General features: G+C 34.9%; 1 protein-coding gene across 3 annotated transcripts in view; it reads left to right on the top strand.

Annotated features, from left to right (window-relative positions):
• Positions 1-16,037, top strand: part of mAChR-B (muscarinic acetylcholine receptor) — a 44,955-nt gene that overhangs the window by 13,819 nt on the left and 15,099 nt on the right. For all 3 annotated transcript variants that reach the window (XM_073083984.1, XM_073083986.1, XM_073083985.1), the window contains exons 2-3: positions 14,126-14,227; positions 15,356-15,501. In XM_073083984.1, coding sequence (XP_072940085.1) covers positions 15,419-15,501 — 83 coding nt within the window. In that variant the 5' untranslated portion in view covers positions 14,126-14,227; positions 15,356-15,418. The remainder of the gene's footprint in view (positions 1-14,125; positions 14,228-15,355; positions 15,502-16,037) is intronic.

Below are 16,037 nucleotides of genomic sequence, written 5' to 3' on the forward strand. Positions count from 1 at the left end.
TGCATACCTCTCATTTTTAACACGCTTTTATTAGCTTGGGTTGTATGTACTCGTATGTATGTATGTACGTAACAGTAACGGAATCTTTGACCCGATTTCTATCTACTTTTAGTTTAATTCAAAATTTTGAAGAATTATCTAAAAACCGATAACAATACACGATTTTAATAATTTTGTACCATTGTCCTTATCAACATCCTCAGGATTAACGATTTTCGAGGTGAGATTGTTTAAGCGCCTGACAAAGTTCATCGCAAGTTACGAGATTGCAGATAATGATGATGAGATAATTGCTTTTTTTAGTTTCAATAAGGCGTAACTGTTATAGTGTGATTTTTACTTTAGAAAATAATAATGTTATTTCCCTATAACTCAAATGTTCTGAAACATATCTATAATGCCCTCTTGTAGTATGATTTTTAGGATTCCGTACTCAAAGGTTAAAACGAAACCCTCCGCGGTCTGTTCGTGTGTCACTGGGCTTTATCTCTTTAATCGTAATAGATAGACACTTGATTTTTTTTTAAACGATGCATAATGATGGTCGCTAAAACAACAAATACTAAAAATTAATAAATAATTATAGTTCCAAAAACAACTAAAAAGCACGCTTTTATGAATATAAAATCAACTTAAAAGTAGAAAATAAAAGCGCGTTTTTTAGTTTTTTGAATTATAATTATTCATAAGTGATATGCGTTTTAGAAATTAATTGCGACTTGTTTACAATGTTCTTCAGCTATCTTTTTTCAGCGATTTAAAAAAAAATGAATTGTACTAATTCGCACTTGGCCAGTGCGGTGGTTTAGTCTTCTGAACTAACAACGTGTCAATGACCAAATTCTGGCACATCTTTTTACCATAATGTCTACTTAACATAACTATATCGTTGGGTTTTTTAATATTGAGGTAACAAACGAGCATGTAGTCCTGGTAATCAACCTGAGATGAGGTTAGATTCTTACCTGAGGTTGCCCACTGACGCGTTGCTACCTTAGGACTAAGTTGGATCGCTTCGGATGGACACGTCTTCCTTACCGCACCCTTCAAAACGGAACATAGCCGTGCTTCACACTGTAATAAGACAGAAATTGATGCAACGGTGGTGTCTCTATAGTCTGATTCATAATTAGGTGTCCAAAATTTAAACAAACCTATCAAGAAAATACGTTACAAATGGTAGTTTCTTATTATGACGATATCAAAGTAATACAACGATAATAAAATAATAATGTAAATAAATTAAGATCAATTAATATTTTCCAATATTTATATTAACTCAATTTTGTTCTTTACAGTTATAATAATAAAAAACAAGGTTTATGGTAGAAAATTAAAATGTGATAATGGTAACACGATCGGGATCTAAAACATTTTTCGTGCCGCCATTTTTAAGTTTCGTAGCTGATGTTATTCATTTTCATGATCGTGGTCGAACTCTAATGTTTTGTCGTTTTCATAGCGCGTTTTTTAAATTGTGTGTAGTTATTAAATATTTATTTTTGTTGAGTTTCTTAAAGTTTTAGTTTCTTGTTCATTTATTAAGGTTTACAAGACATGTAATCGTATTTTGACAATAACATTTCTTTGTTTACATTTTGGACACCTAATTCTGAATCAAACTATATTGTGGATTCTACCATCTCCGTATACTAGTTTAACATAAAAAACTATTTTTAATATTAAACGCATAACAAACGACACGATGTCAATGGATTATCGTAACTTCCAACGGGAACCGCTCACAATCCGACCGCAGATTGAAACGCCAGCAATGTCAAACATTCCTTTACCATTAGACACGCTTTGTGTTTCCCTTCGTGAGAGAAATATGTTGAATTCTAAATGAAACTAAGTACTAGAATTCAAATTGAAGTAATAATGTTGTGATAATTTGTATGTATTTATGTAGTTTGTATGGTAAGTATTCACAATCGCTTATGGACATCTGGAATAAAACACATATATTTGTCATCCATCAACAACCCATTACTGTCCCACTGCTGGGCACGGGTCTCCTCTCATAATGAGAAGGATTAGGCCATAGTCCACCGCGCTGGCCAAGTGCGTATTGGTAGACTTCACATACCTTTGAGATGTTTTTTTTTTTATAAATCTCTCAGGTATGCAGGTTTCCTCACGCTGTTTTCCTTCACCGTTTAAGCAAGTGATAATTAATTTCTAATACGCACATAAATTTGAAAATCAGAGGTGCGTGCCTGGGATTTGAACCTCGGACCCCTCGATCGAGAGGCCGCGTTTCTTAACCACTAGGTTATCACTGCTTATATGCCTCGGATAAGTATTAAGAAATGTAAGGGTGTTTATTAGGTTCCCAGCTGGCGTCGTGTGCGGGGACGCTCACGATGTCAGGACGGTCGATTGTAAGGGTATATTTTCATAACAATACTTTTTAGTTAATTTATGTTAATAAGACTCTATTTAATTGCTCGTGAGCAGCAATGTAGCGGGAAACTATATAAAAAGAAAGAAGGATATTATGTTTTTTGAGAGAATAAGATGTCATGGAATGAATTGTCAGAGAAAATAAATAATGGAGTTGTAATTGAGTCTTTTATTATATAAAATAGTATTTCAATAGTATATCATGACAGTCAACCGGAACCGCTCACAATCCGACCAAAAATCAAACGCCAGCAATGTTAAACATCCCTTTACCGGTAGACACGCTTTTGTGTTTCCCTTCGTGAGAGAAATGTGTAGTATTTTAAATGAAACTACTAGAATTCAAATTGAAATAATCCTGTTGCGATTATTTGTCTGTAAGTATTTAGTTTGTATGGCAGTGGCCACAATCGCTGACAGAAATCTGTAATCAAAAGCAAATATTTTTGTCCTATTTGTGGTCGACTACAGATACGCTACTGCTCTTGAGGACTAAGTTAGAATGCCTGGCCTAAATTGTGTAATTCTGCCGTGGGGCGGAAATATTTCTGGCAACGGTACTAGAGTAGAACCACGATAGGTTCAAGTGGTAGATCTCTTTAAGTAATTTTACTACCTTTAAAATAAACAGAGAAAAGATACAATGTCATTGGATTATCGTGCGTATCAACGGGAACCGTTCACAATCCAACCGCAGGTCGAAACTCCAGCAACGTCAACCATCCCTTTATCATTAGACACGCTTTTGTGTTCGTGAGCGAAATTATGTTGAATTCTAATTGTATTTGGAATGCTTACGCATAAAGTGATGATAATGCTTTGTGATGTGTTTCTTGTGATGAATTGTCTATGAAAGTGACATGGCTACTAGTTGGTGGCTAATAGTTTAGGTGTAGTAAGGTATCTCAAAAACAAACATAACATTGAAGCAAAACTTACCACATGGTTTAAAAAAATTAAGACCCACACAATTAGACTTTGAAATATTATAATTTGCCCCTTGCCTGCAACACTCATACTCAAGATTTCGTTTCTCTATTTACTACGTCATACGTTTCTTTGTGTTCAGTTAAAACTACTTAGACGGCGAATCACAGATATGCATATAATGTTTACCAAACTTCTACTTAACCAATTCAATAGACTTTTAAGAAAGTTTGGAAAATCCAAAAGTGCACGACTCATAATGCTCATTTAATTATGAAATATAAAACAAAAAAAAAACTTAAGTCGTTCAAAAATAATTGCCGAAAAAACAGCTGTAGTAGGAAGAAGGTATTGCACAAGCGCCCCTGGCGGAATAAATGTACATAATATCTATAGATATACAGTCTTGTAGTTTTCGTTTTTTATTAATTGCAATTAAACGACACTGAATTAGTTAATCATTCGCATTCAGTGACCTACAATCGTCAATTAGAATTTAAAAAAAAAATTAACTCAAATGATGGATTTTTTCACAAGTTACAGTGTTTTCAGGTTTCACACATGACGGACAGGAAAATTTTTTGACCTATTTTGGTGTTTTTTTCCAATTCTATTGCAGTAAATCAATTTTTAAAAAGTATGGAATTAATCTCCATTAAATTATCTCGACAATAGTATGCAAAATATCTTGATTCCGTGAACTATCAAGGCTATAATAATAAAAATAGCCGCCAAAATGGAGCGAAAAAAATTTTAGGTAGGTACCCATAGTATGAGTTTTTACGTTTTTTACAAAATTGACTGTTTTTGTATTTGTTTACGTATTTCTAATAAATTTTCAATCAGTTCTGATACAGTCCGTTTGGGGCGCTGATTAGGCAAATGTATGGGCAAATACGTAAACAAATATAAAAACAGACAATTTTGTAAAAACGTAAAAACTCATACTAAGGGTATACACAGATCCAAATTTTCGTTATGTCGAACGGAATTGACAATTACAACCTTTCATCAAAGTTTTAGGCAGACTTTTTCAAAACTTACAAACAAACGGCCCATTGTATTTCCCGTTACTTAAGCGGTTAATTCAAACGCTAATGAGTCCAACAATGAAGGCTTGATCAATCATTAATTATTGTCATTATCATTCAAACATGAACAAAGGAGCTGAAGTCGACTGGAGTTCACGACTTGGTGTTTTATTAGCTGAAATTTTTCTTCAGACAATGGTCTTTTGTTTTGTACTTTTGTCGAAATTAAAAGTGCTGTTAGGAATTGTAGGATTATTTCTCATTTAAAGCAGCCATTGTGTGTAATTAAAAATAAATGGAGTTGCAAAAAATAATCAAGTAGCATTGGTTTTGGTTGCAATTCGTTTTTTCACAATATTGAGCACTAGTTTCTTGGCATAGTAACGTTTATTACACTGCCCCACACTAGGATTCCCTGTATCGTGAGTACCAGACACACACACACATCCGAATACATAAATTCTAAATTCATCGTTTATACTGCTGGCTGGCCAGAGATCGAACCTGGAACCCTCTGCGTGTCCTCCCCTTAGGTGGACGTTGAATATAATAAAAACAATCGTATTACAGAAGGAACTTCAATATGTACAACCAATAAAACTAAATAAATGTGTATAACAATAAGGACAGAGAAAACAGACGAAGTCGCTAGGATAAAGTCAAGAAAATATTTTATGTAAGTCACGTTATACTTTCAATTCTATTCTACGATTGTCTTAGATACGTAAAATACATAGATTGATCATTCCTAACAAGAAAGTGTAACCAGTTTTGAGAATTTAAATTGTTGTGTCAATAAAGTTTTGCCACGTCTCCGTTCTAAAATATCCATAAAATGTTTGAAAAACTTAGTTATTTATTGCGTAGTATTTGTTATTTAAATATTTATACGTAAATTTTCTCCAAAAATGTTTTTTATTTGTAAAGAATTTAAAAAAAATAAGTTATAAAATCATCAATTTCTCGCTTCATTCAATTTCAAGGCGGTGAAGTATCTTCTATTTTACTTATCAAAGACCCTTGTGTACAAATTCTTACCAAAAATCCAGCTACAAAATAGTCTTTTCAATTCACCTTCACCTAAAGGTGGCTGGAATGGCCTAAATTCAAATTCACCTGAAATTCAGATACCGCAAACTGTGTAGCAACGGCCTCCAAGGTTAAGTTAGGTAATAATACCCTTTGAATTTGGTATTAATGTTTGAGGTATAAATGAAGACTACTTCAGTTTACCTAAAAGTTGTTTAGTCTAAGATTAACATTAAGTTTTTATGAAGTTTACGCTTGATAAGTAACAATATAGTAATTTAAAAGTATTAAAAAGTTGCTTTTTACCCGACCGCCAATGAAGGGTTATGTTTTTCGCGCGTATCTTGTATGTTTGTCTTTCTTTATTTGATCGGATCTAACAAACGGCTGGATGAATTTCGACAATTGAGGTGTCATTTATATTGAAGGTGGTAGAACCCTTTGTGGTTCGACTCCGGCGGCACCACCGCCTCACCTATTTCTACCTAATAACAGCAGTGTTAGGCGCTGCTGTGTTCCGGTTTGAAGGGTATGGTAAGGGAGACATACTTTTCCGAGGCGTTCCAGCTTAGTCCTCAGGGTAGGGGCGCATCTGTGGCTGACCTCAGGTAGGAATATCTAATCCTATCTAGGGTTGATTACAGATGTCCATGGGCGCCAGTAGCCACTTACCATCAGATGGACTGCATGCTCGTCTGCTACCCCTATATTATAAATAAAAAAGTCATTTGTTATAATCCCTCAAGGCGTTTAGGCTGCAGGGCGCGCTAAAAATGTGATACATACATACACACACATGTATACATATATACATACGCATATATATAACGCATACGCATACGCATTGTGCAGTCGAGTAAAAAGTATACATACATATACCATAGATTAGTAAAGATTACTCACTCCTAACATGAAAATGTACCCAGTTTTGAGAATTGAAATAGTTGCGTAAAAAAGTTTTGCCACGTCTCCGTGCTAAAATGTCCCGAAAATATCTGAAATTATTATTATAAATTATTTAATTATCATGTAAATTACGCAGAATTAGTTATTTATTCGTAAATTTTCTCTAAAAATGTTTTTATTTGTCGCGAATTCAAAAAAAGAACTTACTATAATAAGCCATTTGCGGCTTCATTCAATTTCAAGGCGGCGAAGTATCTTTACTAATCTATGACATATACATACACTTTATATGAAATCAGTAAACCGACAGTGCTACTCGCAGTCCTAAACGTTTATTGTCTTGTTTATTTCCGAAGAATTACAACAAAGATCCTAGCAATTATAGACCAATTTCTGTTTTGCCTGTTTTTAGTAAAATATTTGAAAAACTAATACTTAATCAATTATTAGTACACTTTAATTTTTATAATTTATTCCATAATAAACAGTTCGGCTTCACCAAAGGTAGATCAACCGTTGATGCGGGTGTTGAATTAATGCGAAACATTTTTGACGCTTGGGAAGATGCGCAGGATACTATAGGTGTATTCTGTGATCTTTCTAAGGCATTTGATTGTGTAGAACATAAAACTCTCTTGTTAAAGTTGGAATATTATGGTATACGCGGTACGTCTCTAAAACTGCTTAGGTCTTATCTAGATAATAGAGTACAACGAGTTCAGGTTAAGGGACACAAATCGTTAGGTTCTGGTGTTAAAGTAGGCGTCCCACAAGGCTCTATTTTGGGGCCATTCTTGTTTTTGGTATACATTAATGATCTACCGTATGTAATGCAGGACTTATCAAAGGTTGTGTTGTTTGCTGACGATACTTCCTTAATATTTAAAGTTAAAAGACAATCTAACGACGTGAGCGCTGTCAATAAAGCACTTGACATAATTCACAACTGGTTTAGCGCAAACAATCTTGTATTAAATAATAAAAAGACTAAATGTGTCCGATTTGCTCTGCCTAATGTTAAAAAGCTGACGATGAATGTTACCCTTAACAATGATCACTTAGAATTTGTAGATGAAACAGTTTTCTTAGGGATAAATTTAGATTCTAAACTACAATGGAGCCCTCAGATAGCAAAGTTATGTAGTAGACTTAGTTCGGCAGCCTATGCGGTAAAGAAGATAAGACATCTTACCGATATACCAACCGCTAGGCTTGTTTACTTTAGTTATTTTCATAGCATTATGTCTTACGGTATTCTGCTGTGGGGTAACGCTGCTAGCATAGATGTCATTTTTATACTTCAAAAACGTGCAATTAGAGCCATTTATAGTCTTCGCCCCCGTGAGTCCTTACGAGAACTGTTTAAATCTATAAATATTTTGACAGTGCCTAGTCAATATATTTATGAAAATATCTTATATGCTCGCAAAAATTATTCTTCTTTGGAAAAAAATTATAATAGGCACAGTCATAATACTAGAAATAAAGATAAATTGGCCATACCTCAATTTAGATTAAGCAAGGTGTGTAATTCTTTTATGGGGAACTGTATTCGTTTCTACAATAAAATACCAAAAGACATTATCGATCTATCCGAGAAAAGGTTTAAATCTACTATAAAATTAACTTTATGTAAAAAAGCTTATTATAATGTAAATCAGTACTTAAATGATAAATCCGTATGGTATGACAACTCCAGCTCCAACATCAAAAATTAATTATATGTACCACTATGTAAAATTGTATATTATTTACTCTTTAAAAGATGCAAATATGCACACGTATGGAGTTTCTTGCGCCGCTTCTTCTCCATAGCGAAATACCTTCCGAAGCGGTGGTAGTTTGTTGACTTTCAAAAAGTATTCTATATGAATCAATTTTGAATAAATGAGATTTGAATTTGAATTTGAATTTGAAGTACCATTCGGCTTGAAGGGCAAGGGAGAAGCAATTACGTACACGCAAGACTCCGGCTAATCGTTACTGAGTTGTATGGGTATTTAGGGTGCCATTTTGGTGAAATAGCGTCTGATACTATCAGTATTACAATTCCATGGAGGATTTAATTGGGAACGTGGATTTGATTTTGAATATACTAATCATCGTGGCCCGAAATGGGGTGGAAAGTAACAACGGGTTACCTATTCGCAATAAGTTGTTTTAAAACTGTCACACGTAAATTAGTTCGAGATGTTATTAGTATGGAGTGTGATTAAAGATTTTGTATCAAAAGTCTGACTATGTCCGCTTTGTGGTCATTATTTTTAAAATAATTAATCTTAACTCTGTCCTATTGTTTGCGAAAGTTTTTGCATTTATACTATTTCCATTTCTTTATTTTCTCCATGAGAGATCGACGCCCATATAGTTTTGTGTTGTTTATGTTAAAATGTCACACAGATAATGTACTTCATGGATAGTTACGTCTGTGTGTATGTCCTTCGAGTCTAACGACACGTCATAAATAAATATCCGTCAATTTGTTTGGGCTACAGGGCATATAAAAAAAATTGACGAAGAAGTATTTTTCGAAGGTGGTAGAACGTTTTGTGGTTCGACTCCAGCAATACCTCCGCCACAACTATTTCTGCCTCACAACAGCACTATTAAATGCTGCTATGTTCTGGTTTGAAGGGTGTGATAAGGGAAACATACTTTTCCGAGGCGTTCCAGCTTAGTCCTCAGGGGTAGCGGCGCATCTGTGGACGACCTCACGTAGGAATATCTAATCCTATCTGGTGTTGATTACAGATGTCCACGCGGCAGTAGCCACTTACCATCAGATGGACTGCATGCCCGTCTGCTACTCCTATATTATAAAAAAATAGACATACATTCGCTCAAAAGACATTACCTTCCGCCGACGGGTAAAAAGGGTTGCACTCAAATAATTATAAACATAAGTACTAAGCTTCACTTTGACGAGATGTATAATTATGTCTACAAAACAGAAAATGTACTATTACTTATGTACTAAATTGTTGGAAGTATTTTCAACCCTCGTTTAATATGGGGACTCATTATCGCTTCGTTTAACTCTATCTCCGTTAATCTGGTAGAGAACTGACCCATTTCTGAATTTGTCACTAAGGGTAGATAAATCTTTAATTTTTATGAAATTGATTGTGATAACAGAGTAAAAAAAATAATAATGTAAAAGAGTCATTCGACTACCTTAAAAAATAGCTTTCTACCTTTTACCCAGCTTCGCTCGCCTATTGGTAGCTTTACATATTCTTCGAGAACAATACCCTTACCAGGAGTTTTTACGTTTCGACAAATATGACTGTTTTGGTATTTGTTTACGTATTGGCCCATACGATTTCCTAGTTCTGACACAATCCGCTAGGGGCGCTGATTGGAATTTGTATGGGCAAATACGTAAACAAATACCAAAACAGTCATATTTGTCGAAACGTAAAAACTCCTGGTAGGCGTACAGTACATTTTTTCGCGATATAAGGTACCCCCATATCCTTTTCTGGACACCTGATAACTTGTGTATAAAATTTCATGAAAATCGGTTTGGTAGTTAAGACTTGAAAGCGGGGCAAACAAAGAAATATATGCGCAATTATTATATTAGTTAGGATGTCACTCGCACTATTAAAACGAATATAAAGATACATTATATGTTAATATTATAAATCTATCGAAGTCGTTTGGGTTATAGAGCATGTCAAAGAATAAGACACGCATACGCCCGAAAATCATTTTTTTTATATTTATTTTGTACTAGTGGTGCCCGCGGCTTCGCCCGCATTTTAAAGAAATAATATGACATACATAAAACGGAAAATTTGTACCTGCATTGGAATGACAGTGGTGCCATCTGTCGAAAATTGGTCTTACAAACTCCCAAACCCACGTGGGCTCTTGGACAACAACTTTGCTTAAGATCATCACTTGATCAAATGCATAGTTTCCGATTCTATAACTACTTACGAATTAAAAATTAATTAAAAAAACCTTTTCCCGCGGACTAAATTGTGAATCTAAACCATTCTCAAGTCCCCTTGAACACACACAACAAATTTCATCAAAATCAGTCCAGTCGTTTAAGAGGAGTTCAGTGACATACACACGCACATAAGAAATATATATATAAAGATAGGCCAACTGCGGCACTTACAAACTGTCAGTTACAATATTTTCTTAAACTACTACCGGATCGGAATGCGACCTCTACTGAGAAGATCCGGTAAGAAACTCAGTGGGTTTGTCTTTTTTAATTTTAAAAATAATTATTCTGTTTTTCATTTTTTTTAATGCCATTTTTACATATAATTAATGAAGCATGAGCTCCAGTATCATGAGCTCCGGTATCATTTATCTAAAAAAAGAAGTTTGTTCAACAAGATACGCTACACTTTGACATTTTCTTAATTAACTAATAATTTTGTTATTACCATTACCAACACTGTATGTTCATATCTCATGGCATTCATAATATAGAGTCTTACTATAGCGGTAAAATAACAACTATATCCTTTACAATTTTTAGTTTAAATAATGACAATGGGACAATGCAAAATCGTGTATTGTCATCGGTACTTGATAGATATTCAAAGTTTCGAATTAACCACATGTTGATTTACATCAAAATCACGTTCAAAGTTTAGGTTTCTACCAAGCTAATAAGCGAGTTGAAATCCGACTTTCTACATACTTTTGCAATGTATTGTTTTTACTGTCCATTGGGTGTTCGTTCGTTCAGTGACTAACACCCACAAACAGCTTTAAGCACCCAGTGGGTACCTGCTCTACCGCGATGAGGGGCCCGAAGGTTACAGGGCCCTTCGAGGAACCCACTGATCGATTATGTTATCTTATATGCTTTTAGTTACTATTGTAAGTAATCAGGAACTAGAATTGCTGTCTGAAGTGTTCTGGTTAGAAAGTGGTAGAACGCTTTTTGGTTCGACTCTATCTACCTAATAAAAGCAGTGTTACGCGCTTTTGTGTTCTGGTCTGAAGGGTGTGGCAAGGGATACTTTTCCAAAGCAATCAAGCATAATTTTCAGAAGCTTCAAAGGTAGCATTGTATTTTTAGCCGAGATCGTATAGGATGTCAATCATATTTGGAGTTTTTAATATTATAATTACAAATGTTTATGGGCAGCAGTAGCCTTTTACCATCAGTACCCTTCCCATGAGTTTTTACGTTTTGACAAATATGACTGTTTTGGTACTTGATTACGTAATGCCCATACAATTTCCAATCAGCGCCCCTAGTGGATTGTATCAGAACTATAGTGTCAGTAACGTAACATTAAATGTCTAAATTGATAAAATGGCGCTTTATTTTTGTCTCTCCTTTTTGCAAACGTGTGAGGCAGACAAAAAGACTTGAGCAGTTACTTATTGTTACGTTTACTCAGTCAACTAAAGCAAACGGGACGGAATAATGGTTTGAGTAAACGTAACGTAAAATTGTGGGATGTTTTGAAAACTCATGGTAAGGGTACACAGGTGGGTAGACGACGCACTATATATCTATTTTAATATTTATTTATTAGTTTATTTTAGCACAGCGTTTGTTTAATATATAAGAGTCTGCCCGGAGGTTGCTGTATATAGTTTTTTCAGCGGCTCTTTCTGTAATGTCCGTCTCACGCGCTCATATTCAACTGTTACAAATATATTCAAATTATTTAATTATAGTACTATTTAATTAATTATTTTGTGTTATTTTCATGATCTGTTATTTTTATAATAATAAGTACTCATTTACAAAGTCACTGGCTGTATGGCTTACACGATTGTATGCATTAGCATAAAAAAGAAAAAGAACGTTCTTGGCGGGAGAGTTGTATTTCATGCGGGTATAATAAAAGTTGTAAATTGGACCAAGAAATAGTTTTATTGTATTATAACCAAAACCTTTATTTAATTCATCCCTATCACCTATAGACTGCATGCACGTCTGCTACTTCTATGCTATAAGAACACTATAGGCGCTATAACAACAAATACTAAAAAAATTAACACAAAGAATTCTAATCGACCAAATTGTATCCAAATACAATTTTCTTAAACACAAAATTTAAGATTACTTGGCAACACAAAATTTTCTTTGTTTTTCCATTGTCTAAAATATTTGTTCCTCATAACGTACTAAATTATTGTCTTTTGATAAAAGAATAAGTTGTTTTGACAACAAAAAAGAATATCTTATTTATTTAATTCCACAAAGGCATCCATTAAGCGGATGAAACCGTTTCGAGTTATTTAAAAACTGGTAACAATGGAATAATGAATACGGTTACTATGGAGACCAGAGAAACAGAATGATAAAATTATTAAATACATAATCCTAGATAAGAATTCAATCTTTCCCGAGGTCAGCCATAGGAGCGTAAAAGTCTAGACTTTTCCGAGGTTTTCTAAGGGGTAAGGGTAACACACAATGCAATTCAGAACACAGCAGCGCTTCATTGTTGTTATTAGGTAGAAATAAGAGAAATATAGACTTATTTCTGCTTAAAGACGACGGTATTGTGCTGCTTTTGTCTATTTATGCTGCTATGCTACTACTGTCTGGTTAAAGCAGTGTGGGCAAGTAATTTCAAGTGTCTATCTATTACGACTCATGAAACAGAGTCATGTGACACACGGACAGACAGTATAGGCTTAGTAATAGGGTTCCTTTTTTACCCTTTTAAAAATGGAACTACAAACACTTATACATCTTAAGAAACGACGTTTAAAGAGGTTCTTATTGATTTTTTAGAATTTTATTTTATCTTAGACAAATATAGGGTGTTGGCAAACTCGTGTGAGTCCATTGTTATTGCTAACCCATTTGTTCTAGTTCACTGGCTGGCTTAGTGAGCTGGAAGCATCTCAAGGAAATAAGGGAGGGTTGGTAGTACTGGACGCTATTTAACGTTTGAGTAAGGCTTGGTGTATATTAAACATGTCAGACAAAGGCTGAGGGTGATAAAATCATGTTTTTTAGACAAATTTTGATAGGCACGGCGTGCTACTGCGGGGCTATATTACGGTAGATATTTATGGTTTAAGAAATTTATTTTCTAAAATATTTATGGTATATTTACGTTAAAACACATTGTATAGGAGAATTATTTAAGTCTGCCACGGCACGCGTCTGATACGCTCTATGTCTGTAGATAAATGCGCCCTAAAGCCTGACCTAAAAACAACTGATATTGTTTTCATCTGATAGTTTATTGAATTTAGTTTCGGATGGATCCGAAAGTTTGTCGAACGAATAGAATAAGGATCCGAAAGTTCCGACGAAACTTTGGATTTCGTGCATACAAAGTAGACCAGTGCATAGGTAATATGTCGGTTTAAAATAGATTACAACACACCATACTGTAACAATTCGTGCGTCGCTGATAAATAGAGAGATTACTCGTTCATACGCGTTACTTGTTTGTTCGATTGTACAAACGAGCTAATTCAAAATGTAGCACGCGTCTATTACAAACAACGTAAAACAAGAGTTTTTATAAAATAGAAATAGCAGACGAGCAAGCAGATCGATGGTCTGATGAGATCTGATGGTTAGTGGCCATAGCCGCCCACGGACCGTAAAAAAGTGTGTCTCTCTTACCATAACCCTCAAACCAGTACATAGCAGCGCTTATGAAATCTGTTATTAGGTAGAAATAGAATTGGCGGTGGTGCCGCCGAACTCGAAGCACAGCGGGTTTTGCCACCTTCAATGTACCAACAAGTATAAAGTTCTGTTTGGATGCAACCGACTTCCCAAATAAAAGATTAGATTCGTCATGTATTTTTAACCTGCTGGAAAAAACAGTTTAATTATTTCTTTTAATATTATCTTTTCTTTACAGATGATGTAAGGCTGCATTCGCATGGAAGACTTAAAGATACCCAGTCGCTGGGGAAAGGCACCTGCTGCATATCTGTTATGTAGTTATATATTTTATCCTGTGGTAAGTTTAATAAGAAAAAAAATAAAATTAAACAAGTACTTTACTGACTGACTATCTGTGAAAACATGTGTTACGAAATGTAATGTGTTTTGGGCATAGAACAGAAAAAACTAGGTTGTGGGTAACACATAATTATGTGTAATAAAGTTTCTTTCGAAACGAAAAGTATTGCGAAATGGTGTAAGTTATTGATGTTCAAAAAGATTTATGTTAAAAATGACTTTGGATACAATATTGATACCCTGACATTCTGAAAGATAAAAACATTGATGAAACATCATGTAAGGATTATTTTGATTCGTCAGAACCACAAAAGTGTTATACTTTTGTGGTTCTGACGAATCAAACTAATCAAACATTTTCAAATTCACTTATATTTGTATTTTTCATTTAATAGAAGCAAGAACTGAGTATGCAACGAATAGCTATGCAGCTCATTCATAAACAGGATACGTCGTCCCTGCGTCAATTGCACATACATATGTAGTTCCCCTTAGTACTAATTTAAAACATTTCACGAGCAGTCTTACCATACAACTCAAACTAAAACACGTCAGTTTTGGACCGTTTTAGACCGAGGTTATACAACACCTTCAAAATATTTAGACAATATTTTCCTATCACGCGGTATAATCCGTTGCCATCTCATCGCGTCCCGCGTACGTGTAACATTCTTGGCAGGTAGACCCTTTCCTGTCCCGCAGACCGATACTTCCACGTGTCCTGAATGTGCTTGAGCTGCAGTCGCTTTGCGTTCCGTGTGCGTGACAGTGCGAGCCACGCATGACAGATAGAGCTTTTCCTGTCGCGGGCGTCTACGCTTTAACGCATGTCATGCATGTGATTGATTTGATCCGCTGCAGTGTCATTGCATTTCGCGTACGTGCGGCGCGCATGACAGGTAGACCTTTTCCTGTCACGCGCATCTATGCTTTACGCCAGTCCTCCTTGTGCTTGATTTAATTCGCTGCAGTTTCATCACTATTTGCATCAATCTTGCAAAACGAGAGAGTGTGAAAGTCGCACGCATGCATGGGTTATGCGTGATAGACAAATATTAATAAAAAAAAGACTTACTGCTTCTACTTTATATTTTCTGATATACTAATATTTATGTATGTTTAACAGATGCAGCGCCTCTAAGACTGCGAGTGACCAATGTCTCAACACGGACAATAAACGAAGTCTTCTATGATGAACTCCACGGAAACCAGTATTGAGGTCAACAGATCTACCCCCATATACACTATCGGTACCAGTTTTATTACGCAATGGTGAGTATACTAATACATAATTTTGTCCCAATTTCATAATTCATTAATTATATTTGCTTTTACTGTGAAGGAAAAAGTGAGGAATGCAAAAAAACGTTTACAAGTTTACCAGAGTGTACTTTGAATGTACATTTTGGTCTCAATTCTTATTATAACAGCGTTTCTGAACCTGAATGACTTACCACGAAGATTTAAATAACCGACATGGGAGGGCTATGTATATGTATAGGGCAAAAATGTGATAAACGTGAAATTAAAATGAAAATATTAATAAACTACTTTAGTTCACAAAGGTTGCTATGAATTTTTAGGCGATCTCAAGTAGGACGGTCTATTTGAAGTTGACTACAGATTTCTGCAGCAGCTGTAACTCACCATCCATTCCATGATGAATTCCATTCTCATTCTTCAACTTCAAAAAATCATCAAAGAATTAAACTCTTATAACAACTCTACATAGTTAGTCTTATAACATTCAACAACAGAAACGATTTAATCGCCCAAAATTCACCCAAACCTCCCTTTTGACTGTCACT

Source organism: Epargyreus clarus, unplaced genomic scaffold (genome assembly GCF_041222505.1).
Source record: "Epargyreus clarus isolate Ecla_fem2 unplaced genomic scaffold, WU_Ecla_fem_2.2 ptg000019l, whole genome shotgun sequence".
Taxonomy (NCBI): domain Eukaryota; kingdom Metazoa; phylum Arthropoda; class Insecta; order Lepidoptera; family Hesperiidae; genus Epargyreus; species Epargyreus clarus.